Genomic DNA, 13,307 nt, shown 5'->3' on the forward strand with positions numbered 1-13,307 from the left:
TGGCAGCTCTCCCTTCACCCCCCTCATTTTCTTCCCCATGACAAGAGGGACAGTCCTTGCCCTTCTCCTAAGCAGGCATAATGGAGTGGCTGCCCCTCTTCTCAGTGGGTAGCCCTTTCCCTGGGAGTCCAGGAAAATGTGAGTTGTGTGACCGGGGAGCCGAAATGCCCTGGGAGAAAAGCCTGCCGTTCCTCCAGCAGGCCTGGGAAGTGCCAACTGTCCTGACCGCCCTGAAAGATGAAACTCCTCACGCAGCCCGGAGGTTTCTGCTTTTCCTGTCTGAATCATTCAGCAAGTGAAACACGGCTGCTCTGGCCCTGCTATGGTTCTTCCGCCATGGCCCCTCATGTGGGTTAACACCTTTGCTGTGCTTTTCCACATTTCCCTGCACAAAGAGGTCTGAAGAGCACTGGGGTTTATCAGTCATCCTTTCAAACCTGAGCAGCCCCCCTGTTGTAGCACACTTTCCACCTCTCTTCTTGCCTTCCCAGCTCCCTGCATCCCTCATTCTGCTAGGTCCTTGCTCCTGCTTTCTGGAGTCAGCACTCCGGGGCGGCAGGCATGTTGAGATCTGCAGCATCAGGGTGTAGCCTCCAACACACACCCCAGTAATCTGGTCTTACCTGCTGTCGACTCAGACAGCAGTGGAGAAATGCCGGGGGTTGCACTGCTCTTCCCCATGAGCTGAGCCTCCAAGAGACAGCAAGGGGCAAAGGTGTGAGCCCACCCGGGCAAGGGGCGACAGAGTTCGTGGGCTGATGCACCGAGACCCAGTGAGGTGAGTGAACCTGGCTGGGTGAGGGATGGAGCAGGGTGGGCTTGCGGGCGAGGTTAAGTGCCACTGTGTCCCCCTCTTCTGACACACATGGTAAAGCCAGGACTGCCAGGCTCAGTCCGGTGTGTGCACATGTGTGCGGGGGGTGAGGGCTGCAGGGAAGGGAAAAGTTCCCACAGAGTCAGAGACTCCTTTTGCAAAGGGAGAAGGAAACCCCGCTCTGGTATATCTGCAACCTTTATCGGTACCTTTATCGGTACCAGAGCCTTGACAGGAACTGAAGAGACACAAAAAGCTGAGATAACAAAGATCCCAGCAACTAGGAAGTGAGAAAGGGGGTCTGGTTAAAAAAGAGAGGCACTAAAAAGGAGTAGAGTGAGATCAGTGGTTCGGGTGCTATTGTATCCTCCAAGGATTTATGAGCAGCAGGAACATATATCCCTTGGCGTGTCACTCCCTGAATGAGGAGGCAGTGACGGCAGAACAAGGGAGGCAGGGAGTGAGAAAGTCAAACACCAGCAGCAACAGCCAGCAGGCAGGGGAGCCGGGCAGGGGGTACAGAGAAAGAGGGAGCCCACAGGAACAGCAGCTTCTTCTCAGGGCAGCTGCTCCTGGGGAAGGACGACAGTAGGACTAGAAGTGTCCCCATGACCCGTGTCTTCTTCCAGGTGTGCTGGGACTGGCAAAGCAGAAATAGGACTTGAAGCAACAGAGTGCCACATGGGCTCTGCAGAAGGGCAGATCCCTTCTCAGCTACACTTGGTGGTTCTAGGTCACAGATGTCCTGCTAAATCAGCCCTTGCACTTTCTTAGTGCTGTGCCTCCTGTAGCCTTGAACGACAGGGACTGACGTTTGTGGCAAACATGCCTTTGCCTGCCACAGGCCCTGACACCTCTTCAGAGCTCAGTTCTTTTTGGGTCCATGACACATGCCAGTGGTGCACAGCTGGGCCACCGGACAGGATCTGGTCCCCAAAGCGGCCAAGCCCATGGGATTGACAGGACTCTGCGCCTTTGCGCTGACTGGTGATTGAATCAACTTTGCTCTCACTTCCCGTATTTCACTTCCACCGCCTGTTTGGCAATATTTTGGGGAGGGGGATGTTTTAATTTTCCCCTGTCAGTCCTGGGGGTGGCTGAGTTAGCATGGGAGCAAAGACAAGCAAGTATTTGGCACTATGACCCAGGGCAGGTCTCCTCAGTTGCAAGGATGCCTGGGTGTTGCTTCTTTCATGATTACGTTTGCTTTCATAGGATGTGTTTTAGCTTATCAGCTTTGGATAGCAAAGTTCATGCTTTCTGGCCAGCCAGAAGTGCATCAGGAAGTGAGAAAGGAGAGGTGAACTGCAGCATGACAGATGTAGAACCAGCCACGGCGCCGTAGGGGACAGCTGTGATTTGCATGAGCAAGTAGCCAAAGAGCCCACCTGGTTCTGTTTTGATTCAAGCTGCTTGTCGTTTTGGTGCCTGGATCGAGACCTCTGCAGTGACAGTGCAGAGACTAGCCGGCAAGCCTGCGTGCACCCTTGGCTCTTCACCAGCAAAGAGGTAAGCGAGATGGAAACATCTGGAGAGCTGGGTGGTTTGGGCGCACTGGGTACTAGTCCCTGCCAGCTGCTGCACATGTGCTGCCGGACCTGACCACAGAGCACTGGGGAACCCTCTAAGTCTTTTCAGTTGCCTGGTGAACCTAGAGGTGCAAGGCAAATCTCAGTATTTATTCAAACGGAGGCTGTCTTTGGGATCCTATGATACTAAAAGCACAGGCAGCCTGCAGAGTTTACTTGCCAAGGTGCCCACATAGGGCCCTCAGGAGATGAAGGGGGGTGACACCTCTAGGGAGTGAGCAGTGGCAGTGTGATCAGACCTCATGAGTTAAATATGGAGGTCTCAGCTTTGTTGTCATGTATCTCTCATTAAAAAGAAGCTATGCTAAGTCTTGAATGTCTTCACAGTTCTAATCATCACAATAATCTAATTTCTTGGCTAGAAAAAAGGTGAAAAGTGGGGCTTAAATATCACCCACAGCAGGTAAAAAGCATCCACATTTATGAAAAAATATACCTTCAATTTCTAAAGCAAAGCTGGGTAGGTTTTTTGAGGTTTGGTGCACTCTTTGTTACTTCCTCTTGGTTTCAGATTTACTAAGCGAGCTTGTACAGTTTGCGTTTTCAGCTGCACTGCTCTGCACCCCAATGCCACATTCTCTGTCTGCATCTCTGGGGCAGCCCCAAAGCACTCCAGGATTTAAATAACAAGTCATTCTCAGAAACACTGACCCTGCAGCATGCTCGGCAAGATTTTTCTAGCTCTCTTTTTCCACCTCATTTCTCAGTCCCATGCATAACCTTGTGTCCCACCATGCTGTGCTCCTTCATAATTTTTGCAGTGCTAGGAAGGCAGTGGCTATTGGTGAGATAGTACCAGGAAAGAAGATGTCCAGGACCAGGCGGCAAGATGCCAGGCATTACATCTCATCTCAGGGCACGCCTGCCTGTTCCAGCCCCTGTATGCAAGTACAGCTAGGGTTTCCCACCCCCCAAAAGAAAAAACTCAAAATCCCCATGGGTTTTGCATGTCCTGTGGGGACTCCTTGCCTAGCAGCTGTTTTGCTGCCTCTGGCGAGAGGTGCCCACCCTGGGCCCAACCTCTGGCTCGTCCCAGTCCGGAACCCCACGCCAGCCAGGGCACTGGGCAGCTCCCAAGCGCTTGGGGGAGGCATGGGGCTGTCATCCGAGTGGGGTGATCACAGGAGGGGGGGTGTGGGAGGGGAGGACAGTGCATTCTTGTCAACTGTTTTTTGGGGGTTGTCTGCCCATCTTCCAGCATCACATTCTCCTCTCGCCTCACACAGCAACAGCAGTCAACATTGCCCCCATCTCACACCTATACCAACACCTCTTCCTCCCTCACCGGTGTTTTCCCTTCCTTCTAGTTTCTGCAGCTCCTCCTCCCCTGCAGCAGTTGCTCATAGTGCATGTGTGCGTGTGTGTGTGTGTACACACACGCACACATGCACATGTGTCATGTCTATGTCATTCCCCCTGTCCCCCCTCCTAGAGCAAGAATACTAGCAACAAATTCATTTTCCACCTGAAAACAGAAAGAACTATCTGCCTAGGTAGCATCTGTAGTTTGAATTGCTCTTTTCTGTCCCTGCTGGGGAAAAGGCCATGGTCCGGGCAGATGGCCTTCAGGGGCTCATACTGATCTTCACTGAGAGGTAAAAAGATGCTTCCTCCGCTTCCTGGGCCACATAAGGTCAGTCACCAAACAGAAAGCTCCTTCAGGATTTCAAGACAGCATCTCGTCATGAGGAGGAGGATGATTCAGCTGTGGTACCATTGCCTCTTTACACAGCTGATGACGTGAGACCTCTCAGCAGCTTTCATGTAGAGCAATGAGTACTTGAGGTTCTTTTAGAGGCACCCACAAAGAACATGGCCTGTGGCTCTCAGACATTAACCAACAAGGATAATCCAACCAGTTTCTGCTCTTCTGTCTCCCTGCTACCAGCCTGCTTTACCCATAGCTTTCCTCTTCAGTGAGGGACAGTCAAAACAGTACCTCCAGAGCTCTGTGGAGAAACGCTCCATTCACACAGCTTCATCTTGCCGAAGACCATGCATGTACGCATCTCATTTCAGGTCTCTGAGTTCTTGATTACAGTATCTGTTACATCAAATTTGAGACTATCAATTAGCTTAGCTTCAATAACATCACCGTCAGTGAATTCTTGCTTCTGCGTTTCCATCCACCCACCAAAAAAAAAAAAATCCCTTCAAAAACCCCCAATCTATTTTCCACTCTCAGTGATCTTTGCTGCCAGTTTAGAAGTCTTCAGTTTGGTGTCTTGAAGGCTGAAGGGCTAGTATGTAAGGAAAGACCACTCAGAAAAAAAAGAGAAGGTGATGGTGGGCAAAAAACTAAACAGATTTCTTGCACTGGTGTTCAAGGCAGGAAAGCCTGGGAGATTTCCACGGCAGAAACCCTCTTTACGGCAAAATTCATCAAAGGACTGCCTCTGATCAAACCAGTGGTAGGAATGGTTATGGAGCAGCAATATGAACTAAGCAGTGTCTGAAACCACATGGCTCCTACCCCAGAGGTCCGAAAACAACCAAAGGGTGAAAGACCTGACTAACTCTGGTGTAGAAACATTTGCTTAAAACTGCTTTTAAAGGCTCACTAGCAGACACAATTTGAGAAAAGGCTCTTGGGGGATTTCAGACCAGGGAGCTTGATGTCTGTGCTGAACAAATTAGTAGAAGCTATAATAAAGGAAAAAATCAATTGGCATGCAGTCACATCTAATTACTGGGAAGAGTCATCATGGCTTTTATAAAAGGATGCTGTGCAGCCCTTCTTTGAAGGAGTCGACAAGCATGTGAACAGTGGCCCATGTGGATTTCCAAAAGGCTTTCAAAAGGGCTCTCACCAATGGTGCTTAAAGAAATTTAGAGAAAAGGTTCCTACCTGGATAAAAAGTGCCTGAAAGATAGGACAGAGAATGAGAAGAGATGGTCAGTTTTCTCAGTGGAGCTCTAAGACACCAGTGCTGGGGCTTGGGCTGTTTGACTTATTCATGAGGGATGAATAATGAAATAACAAATCTGTTGGAGACATAAAATTATTCAAGTTAGAAAAGATGAGAGTTGGCTGCAAAGAACTGCAGAGATTAAGAGAAGTGTGAGTGACTGGTCTTAAAATAACAGGTAGATGAAATTTCATCTAGCTAAGTGATGAGAAAAAACAATCTGAACTGGCCATTACCCCTTGCAAATGAGATCTACGCCTACTCAGCTCAGTGCATCCACATCATCAACATTGTGTACGTTTTGAGCACCCCACCACAGGGCTCACAAAGGCTGGAGCAGAAGTGGAAAGGTTCTGAGAAGGGCAACAAGGACAGAACAGCTCCTCTGCGAGGAACAAGTATCAAGACAATGACCCTTTAGTCTCAAAAAAAAAAAAGTTACTGGGAGGGAACATCGTAGGCATTTATAAAATCATCAGTGATAAGGTGAAGGTGAATAGGGATGTTTTTTTCCACCACCTCTTCCAGTACTAAAACTAGGAACTGAATCTAGCAGGTGGTGATTCAAAAACGAGTACAAGGAAGTGGTTCTTCACCTGAGATGCAATTAAGCTGTGGAACTCCTTGGCACTGCTGGCACTGGATGTTGTAGATGGTAAATTTTACATGGACTCAAAAAGCAACTGGAAAAAAAAACATGAAAGAAAAATTCCCTGAGGACTACTGAATACAAATACGTCACCTCTGGCTCAGGAAATCCCTGGGCTACAATATGCTGGAAGCAGGAAGAGAACTTGAGGGAGCATAACTACATGATTGCACTGTTCTTACATTATACCTTCACCATCCATGATTTGAGACGCAATACTAGTTATAGATAGACCACCGATCTCACAAAGTATGGACCGTGCTTACATATTTTATTCTCTAGAGGTGTTTATTGAATACCTCTTGATAAAAATAGCTTGTCTGTGGAGACAAGTCACTTTCAACTGACACCTGACTGGTCTGGGTACACGTTAGAGCAGGTCATGGTCTCTCACAAAGTCTCAGTCTCACTCACTTTGTCTTGGTCAAGACAAAGGTCTCACCAGTCTGTTCAGTCTGCAGTCATCGCAAGGTTTTGGCTCTAGCAAAAGCTGGCATATCCTCCTTGAGATTTTTTGAAGCATCTAATCATTTCACTTGAAACCAACAACATTCTTGCACATTTGCCTTGTCTTGCTGGATTATCTTATACTTTAAAATTATGCAAATCTTCACACAAAGTTTTCATCCATCATTGTCAAAGAAGGGTGAAAGCCACTCAGATGTAGCTTGACAAACCAGTAGAAGTTCCTCTAAGAAAACTGTCTTGGTGGTGGACCTGCCCAGCAACACAAAAGGATGGGCAAACTGATAGCTGTCTACTCTCTCGTCTTAGACTTCCACTTTCATTGTTTAACATATTGTTGCCAGAATGAATCTTTTCCTACCTAAGAGGTCAGCACATGCATCTTCTGTGTTTAATAGATCCTCCCTCTAGATCTGTGCATTGCCCCACAACGCCATCCAGAAGGTGGGGATGCTTTTCACGCCTGTCAAGTTGCTGAGTAGCTTCCTCTTAAAGTAATATCAACCTTATGTAAAAATTTCCTCTAGACAGAAAATTCTACTTTCCTTTTGAGGTGAATCACACTCTATGTGGGCTCTGTGAGGGAGTCCCTATCTAACCTCTGCAAACAGCTATGGGGAATTCTGTCATACTTACCAACCCCTACTCCACTGTGACAGTTTTGAGAGCAGATGTCTAGTTTTAGGATCATAGAATAATTAAGGCAGTCTCTAGCCCAACCTCCTACTCAAAGCGGGTCAGCTATCAGATCAGATAAGTTTACTCTGGACTTTATAGCGTCTGGTCTTGAAAACCTCCAAGGATGGAGACTCACAACCTCTTGGGGAAACCCATTGCAATGCCTGACTGTCCTCACAGTGAAAACATTTTTCCCTATATCCAGTCTGAATATCTATTGCTTCAATTTATGCCCATTGCCTCTGGTCCCCCTGCCATGCCTCACCATGAACAGCTAACTCTGCCCTCTTCCAGTAACCACCTTGCAGGTATGGGGAGGCTGCTATTATATCCCCTGGAGCCTTCTCTTCTCCAGCTGAACAAGCCCAGTTCCCTCAGCATCCCCTCACAGGGCAAGTGCTCCAGCCCCCAGACCTTTTCGGTGGCCTTCCACTGGACTCACTCCAGTCGATCAATGTTTGTCAGGGCACTGCTACCATTAGTATCTAGAGTGGTTACCAGTCTCACACCACTTCAGAGTTACAGGTATGTTTGTCCACATGAATCCCATGGCTCCTCCTGCTTTACTGGGTGCTCCCTTACCTGGGTGTGCTGCTCTGTGTTTGTGGGATGTGGGCTGCTTCATGCTTTATGGTGATGTAAGCAGGAAAATGATCAGAGGACATCCAATCCAAATAGGCACCACTGGTCCCATGCAAGAGAGAACACCAAAGGAACTGTATGAATGTAAGCAACGTAAGGAACTCCAACTAGCTGGGGCTCAGGTTTGTGTGGGTTGTTTCACTCAGGAAAAGGAGCTAGGGTGGAGGCAAGTCTAACTGTAGCATAATTCTTTTTATCTGCAATGGATGTACAAAGTCCTGTTTCTCTGATAAAAAACAATACTATGCAGTTTTTATTTTAAGTTCCTTCCAGTCAGCATTTTTCCCTCAAAATGCTTGCTCTCTTCTTTTTCTTTCTCTCTCTCTCTCTCTCTCTCTTTCTGGAGCTGCCTTGACTACTTTCCCTGTGTGCTCTTGTGCTGTCCCATTCTTGTATACATGTGCTCTCGACAGTGATCAAAGCAACGTGAATTTTCTGGGGCTGAGATAAATTATTCTGTATGACAATTACCTTCTCTGTGCTCTGGCTTCTTCTGCCATGTAATTACTCACTTTTCTACATCTTTTGGTTTCTTTGTGAGTTCTTGCATCAGAAGCCATCATGGTGGGATTTTGACCTTTCAAGAGATTTCCCCCTCTCACTTAAACTCTTCTGTCTTGGTCTTCCACTCTGAACAGGAACTGTGCTGACATTCAACAACTGGCGATGACCCTCCATCGCATCAGCATCCCCATAACCACTGGAAAGAATTACTGAACTAGAGGCAGAACCTGACTCTAGCTGACTACGTTACCATCCCTGCCAGTTGACCACTGACCAGCAATCCAAAGCAGCACCAGTCAAGAGAGAGATGTGCCCATCTACCTCCCAGCTGCAGATGAGGGGAATGACCTGCCCATAGCTTCTTAGAGGGGAATGACTTCTCTCAGTGCTTTTCTTTGTGCCTCCTTAGCTCACCAGCAGGCTCAGCCATCTCAGCAATACCCTCCCCTGATCCCCACTGGGCATGTCAGCTCCCAATGCATCTCAGACATGCAAGGATTACAGCTTCAACCACCACCTCCTCCTGCCTGGCTACATCCTGATATTCATTACAGGTTTGATGCTGAACGTGGTGGCCCTATGGATATTCATCCGCTACCTGCGCCTGAAGTCTGTAGTGATGATCTACATGTTCAACCTGGCCGTGAGTGACCTCACCTTCACACTCCCTCTGCCACTGCGACTTTACTACTATTCCAACCACCACTGGCCCTTTGGTAACACCCTGTGCCAGGTCTCTGGCTCTGTCTTCCAGATCAACATGTATGGTAGCTGCCTATTCCTCACGTGCATCAACCTAGATCGCTATGTTGCCATTGTCCACCCGCTTCGCTGGCGGCATCTGCGGCGTCCCAAGGTGGCCAAGCTCCTTTGCCTGGTCGTCTGGGTTGTGATCTTCATGGGCTCCATCCCCACTGCCATAGTCCACAAGCAAAACCACTGTGAGATACAGAACCAGACCATTTATCTGTGCTTTGAAAGCTTTAGTGACAACATGTGGCAGAGAAACCTCTTCCCCCTGGTTGTCCTGGCTGAAATCTTGGGGTTTCTCCTGCCTCTCAGCTCTGTGACATACTGCTCGATTCGGATCTTTCAGGAGCTCTGCCAGGACAGCCAGGTGAAGACCCTGCGACAGCAGAAGACCATCCGTCTCCTCTTGGTCAATCTGGTCATCTTCATCATCTGCTTTGTGCCTTACAACACTACGCTGGCAGTTTATGGGATGATAAAGGCCCGGGTGATGAAGGTTGAGGAAAAAACACAGACCTCCGTGCGCCAAGTGTTAATTATGACAATGCTGTTGGCCAGCTTGAACTGCACGCTGGACCCCCTGATCTACTACTTTAGCACTGAGGGTTTCCGTAACACCTTTAAGAAACTGCGGCGGGTACAAGCCTGGGACTCAGATACAGGGACGCTTAAGAATCAGGTTGTGGAGAATAAGTCAACCCGAGACCATGCTATCTCAAAAGTAAAACAGTTCCCAGCTGAGAACTTTATCTGTCCCAATGAATCTTTGCCATCACTTCCTACTGCATTATTTTTGAATGGCCCTATTGAGGACTCAGAAATATAACCACAGAAAGGTGATACCATTGCAGAGTCACCCATGCAATAATTACAGCAAGACTGTGGGAAACAGCTCAGGGCAACTTAGCAAACTGTTTGAGGGAGCACAGCAGACTGTATGTGGGTGAACGTGATGATACAAAGCTGAAGGATGAAAGGTTGTTTTGAATAAACAGAGGTGTCTTGGTGACATCTCTGACTCTTTTGGTGCAGGGAACATAGTGGGGAACAAGGACTTGAAACGAATGTAGTGTGTCTAGGTCTGGTCAGCACAGATTCCTATAGTAAGTGCATCCTACCTGAGCACCTCCTGGCTGCACTGTAACGTGAAGCAGTTCTGGGGTTAATCAGAGCACAGATGTGGTACTGCTGACAGAGTGAATTTAGTGGTAAAGACTGGGGAACTTTGGGGTTGTTTTTTTAACTAGATGCTTCAATTTGAGTCTTAAATCCAGCTTGGGACACCTAAATAAGTGTCTCAATTTTCCAAAAGAGTTGAAGCATTTAGCAACTCTTGTTGGGGTCAAGGAGAATAGCTGGGTGTTTAGTACTCTTGCAGAAAATAGATTCCTAACTGTATAGTAAGTCACAGACCTTAGCAAAACAATCTTTAGGAGGTATGTCAAATGCGCTTGTGCAGCTGTACACACACACATGCAGAACAATGGATATACATTTACCTAAAGCAAAATGGCTTGGCAAACACTAGCATACTTAAAAAATACACCCAGCATTCATAATGGCCCCAGAAAAAAGAGGATACCAATACTGTCGTCATTTCTGAAGCTCACATTGATGTTAGTGCTTTGCACTTTCTTGTTGCTTGGCCATAGGGTGATTGATTTCAGGTCTGAGTGATTTTCACTGTTAAAAAGAAATGATGTCACAGAATGAGGCTGCAGTGAAATATATTTGCTTGCACTGTTTGTACATGCTTTTTCAGCCTGCACTGTATGCAAAAGCCCTATAAATCTCCCCAGAAGCGAGAGACCCAGCTGTACACAGACAGTACCAGAAACCCCAGTTATTCGCTCCTGCTAGTGACCAAGGGCTGCCTTTCCACTTGCACTGCAAAGCAGCCTCTCTGTGGCTTCCAGCAGGACTCAGGCTATCCCAGAGTGGGTCCATTACGGTTTTTTTTTTTTTTTTTTAAAATGTTAAAGGAATGGTAAGGGAAAGTGACAAGAAATGCTGTTCAGAGTAAAGTCCTGGTTCTTAGACTTCCAAATTAGCAATGAATCTTATTTCAAGTCCCTACCTCATGACTGCTGCGGGAATAAATGTATTGCAGTGCATCACGGTTTTGTGTTACAATACAGTTTAGGAGGCACAGGGTTTTAAATCCCTCTTTCCAGTCTCCCTTGAAAAGCTTCTCTTTTAGTACAGGTGACTGTAGAAGCAGGTCTTCAAGAAGACCTGTAGAAGATGATGAGCCTCTCCACAGAGAGATCGTTGTGTCACAGGCTGTCTTGGGAGACATATGCCCTAGGTAGGCCAGCTCTGTCCCCTTTCTCAGCCTGTGCATCGCCAGCAGACCAGCCTTGAAATATGAATGCAGATGAAGGACCTTTAATGGTGTCTGAGAGATGCAGTGAAAGAGGTGGAGGAGGGCTTGCGGGGCAGGAGGCATTTCTATTTTGAAAATTCAGGACTGCCACGTGAATGTGAATCATTTGTGATGTAGTGCAGCTGGAGAGGAAGCAGAGTTGTGTGCATACCTTCTGCTAGGGTCCGATGTTACCCTTTTGTTCTGGGATTTACGAGGTAGCGGAGTGATATTGCAGCAACTGCACCGCTGTACATTTCCACATCTTCCTCCACCTTCCTCTTTCCTAGACCCCTTTCCTTGTCCCTGTTCCTCTGGTCCTTTCTCCCTTCCCCAGATCTAATACGCCATGCACCCGAGCATCAACTCAATGCCTTCACTGCTATGTTTTCTTCCCTGCCCAGAGAAGTTGATTTTTTCTTTCCTTTTAACCTGGCTAGAGCACTGTCACAGATTCACAGAAAGATTTGGGTGGGAAGGGACCTCCGGAGGTCTCTACCCCAACTCCCTGCTCACAGAAGGTTGTTGGGGGCAGTGAGGGGCTGGCTGCTCCCTAAAGGAAGGGCAGCTGAGAGCCAGGCATGGTAACAAGGCAGGCAGAGGAAGGGCCTTCCCCAGCACGGGCCCCATCCCACAGCACCTAAGCAAGGCAAGCAACGCAGGTACGGTGATGGTAGCCAGGTTCAGCTGAGAATCCAGATCGTCAGACAAGCCTGTGGTGATGAGGCAGGTCCAAGGTCAAACTAAGTCGTCAAGTCAGCATCCGGATCAGGTCTGGAGGCAGTAACCAGGGTGAGCCACAGCCCAGTGACTGCCAGATAAGTCCATTGTGACAAGGCCGGTCTCGGGTCAAGCCAGGAAGCTTATCAACGTGTCTAGATCAACACAGTGCATGGTCAGGCACAGGCAAGACTGCTCAGGCAGGAGCCAAGGGCAAGAGCATCAGCTTAAAAGCAGCTCCTGGGGCAGGGGGTCAGCCGTGGCTGAGGCTCCAGCAGAGCTTTCTGGAAACTCTCTCCAAAGTCACCAGAGGGAAGGGGCAGCCCTCAGCTGCGCTGTCTCTGACCTGGCCCCAAGCTCACACAGCCAAAGCCCCAGGGGCAGGAGGATGCACTTGGGACCTTGAACTAGTTCAGGTCGCTCAGGGCCTCATCCAGGTGTCTTCTGAGCACCTCCAAGGATGGAGATTCCTCTGCTTCTTGGGGCACCCACACCAATGCTGAAACATGCCCTGGAGAGAGGTCTTTCCTAATGCTCAGCAGGAGTCTCCCTTGTTGCAAGTCATGGCTGTTCCCTCTTGTGCTTTCTCAGGGCCACTGGGAGCAGAGTCTAGCTCCATCTTCTCCATACCCTCCCTTTAGGTAATGGCAGACAGCAGTTAAGTCCCCCTCGACCTCTTCTTCCCCAGGATCAACAGACTCAGCTCCCTCAGCCTCTCCTCACAGGCCATGTGCTCCAGCCATCTCAGTGACCATCTGTGGGACTGTCCACAGTTTGTTGATGTCTCTCCTGTACTTGTGGACCCAATGGTGCACAGATGCTGAATAAAGAGCAGTAATCACTTCCTCCCACCTGCTGGCTGCACTTTTGCTAACAGCACGCAGAATGTGGGAAGCATCAGCAAAAGTACCAAGGGTGGTGCTCCCTGGACACTAGTGCCTGGTAACAGAGGAGACCTCTGGGAGGCACGTGCACCAGCCTTGTACAGGTGTCCCCAGGGCATGCTTCTGCAGTTGGCATCCTCACAGAGGCACCTGACTCCTCCAAGTTGGGGCGAACAGAAATCTTTCAAAGGCCTGCAAGCTTGCCAAGTATGAATGAAATGTCAGGTGGCAGACGCCACTCCTTTGGAAGAGGCTGCTCCTCTGCCAAAGATACAGTATCCCCCCCAAAACACAACACAGAACTCCTCAAAAAGAACATGAGAAAACATCATCTTCTT

General features: G+C 48.5%; 1 protein-coding gene across 1 annotated transcript; it reads left to right on the forward strand.

Moving 5' to 3' along the window:
• Nucleotides 1–8,713: 8,713 nt before the first annotated feature.
• On the forward strand, nucleotides 8,714–9,826 carry LPAR5 (lysophosphatidic acid receptor 5). The gene has a single exon (XM_009330084.1). The coding sequence runs from the start codon at nucleotides 8,714–8,716 to the stop codon at nucleotides 9,824–9,826; it is 1,113 nt and encodes a 370-aa protein (XP_009328359.1).
• The last annotated feature ends 3,481 nt before the right edge of the window (nucleotides 9,827–13,307 follow it).

Source organism: Pygoscelis adeliae, unplaced genomic scaffold (assembly GCF_000699105.1).
Source record: "Pygoscelis adeliae isolate BGI_AS28 unplaced genomic scaffold, ASM69910v1 Scaffold120, whole genome shotgun sequence".
In the NCBI taxonomy this organism is placed as follows: domain Eukaryota; kingdom Metazoa; phylum Chordata; class Aves; order Sphenisciformes; family Spheniscidae; genus Pygoscelis; species Pygoscelis adeliae.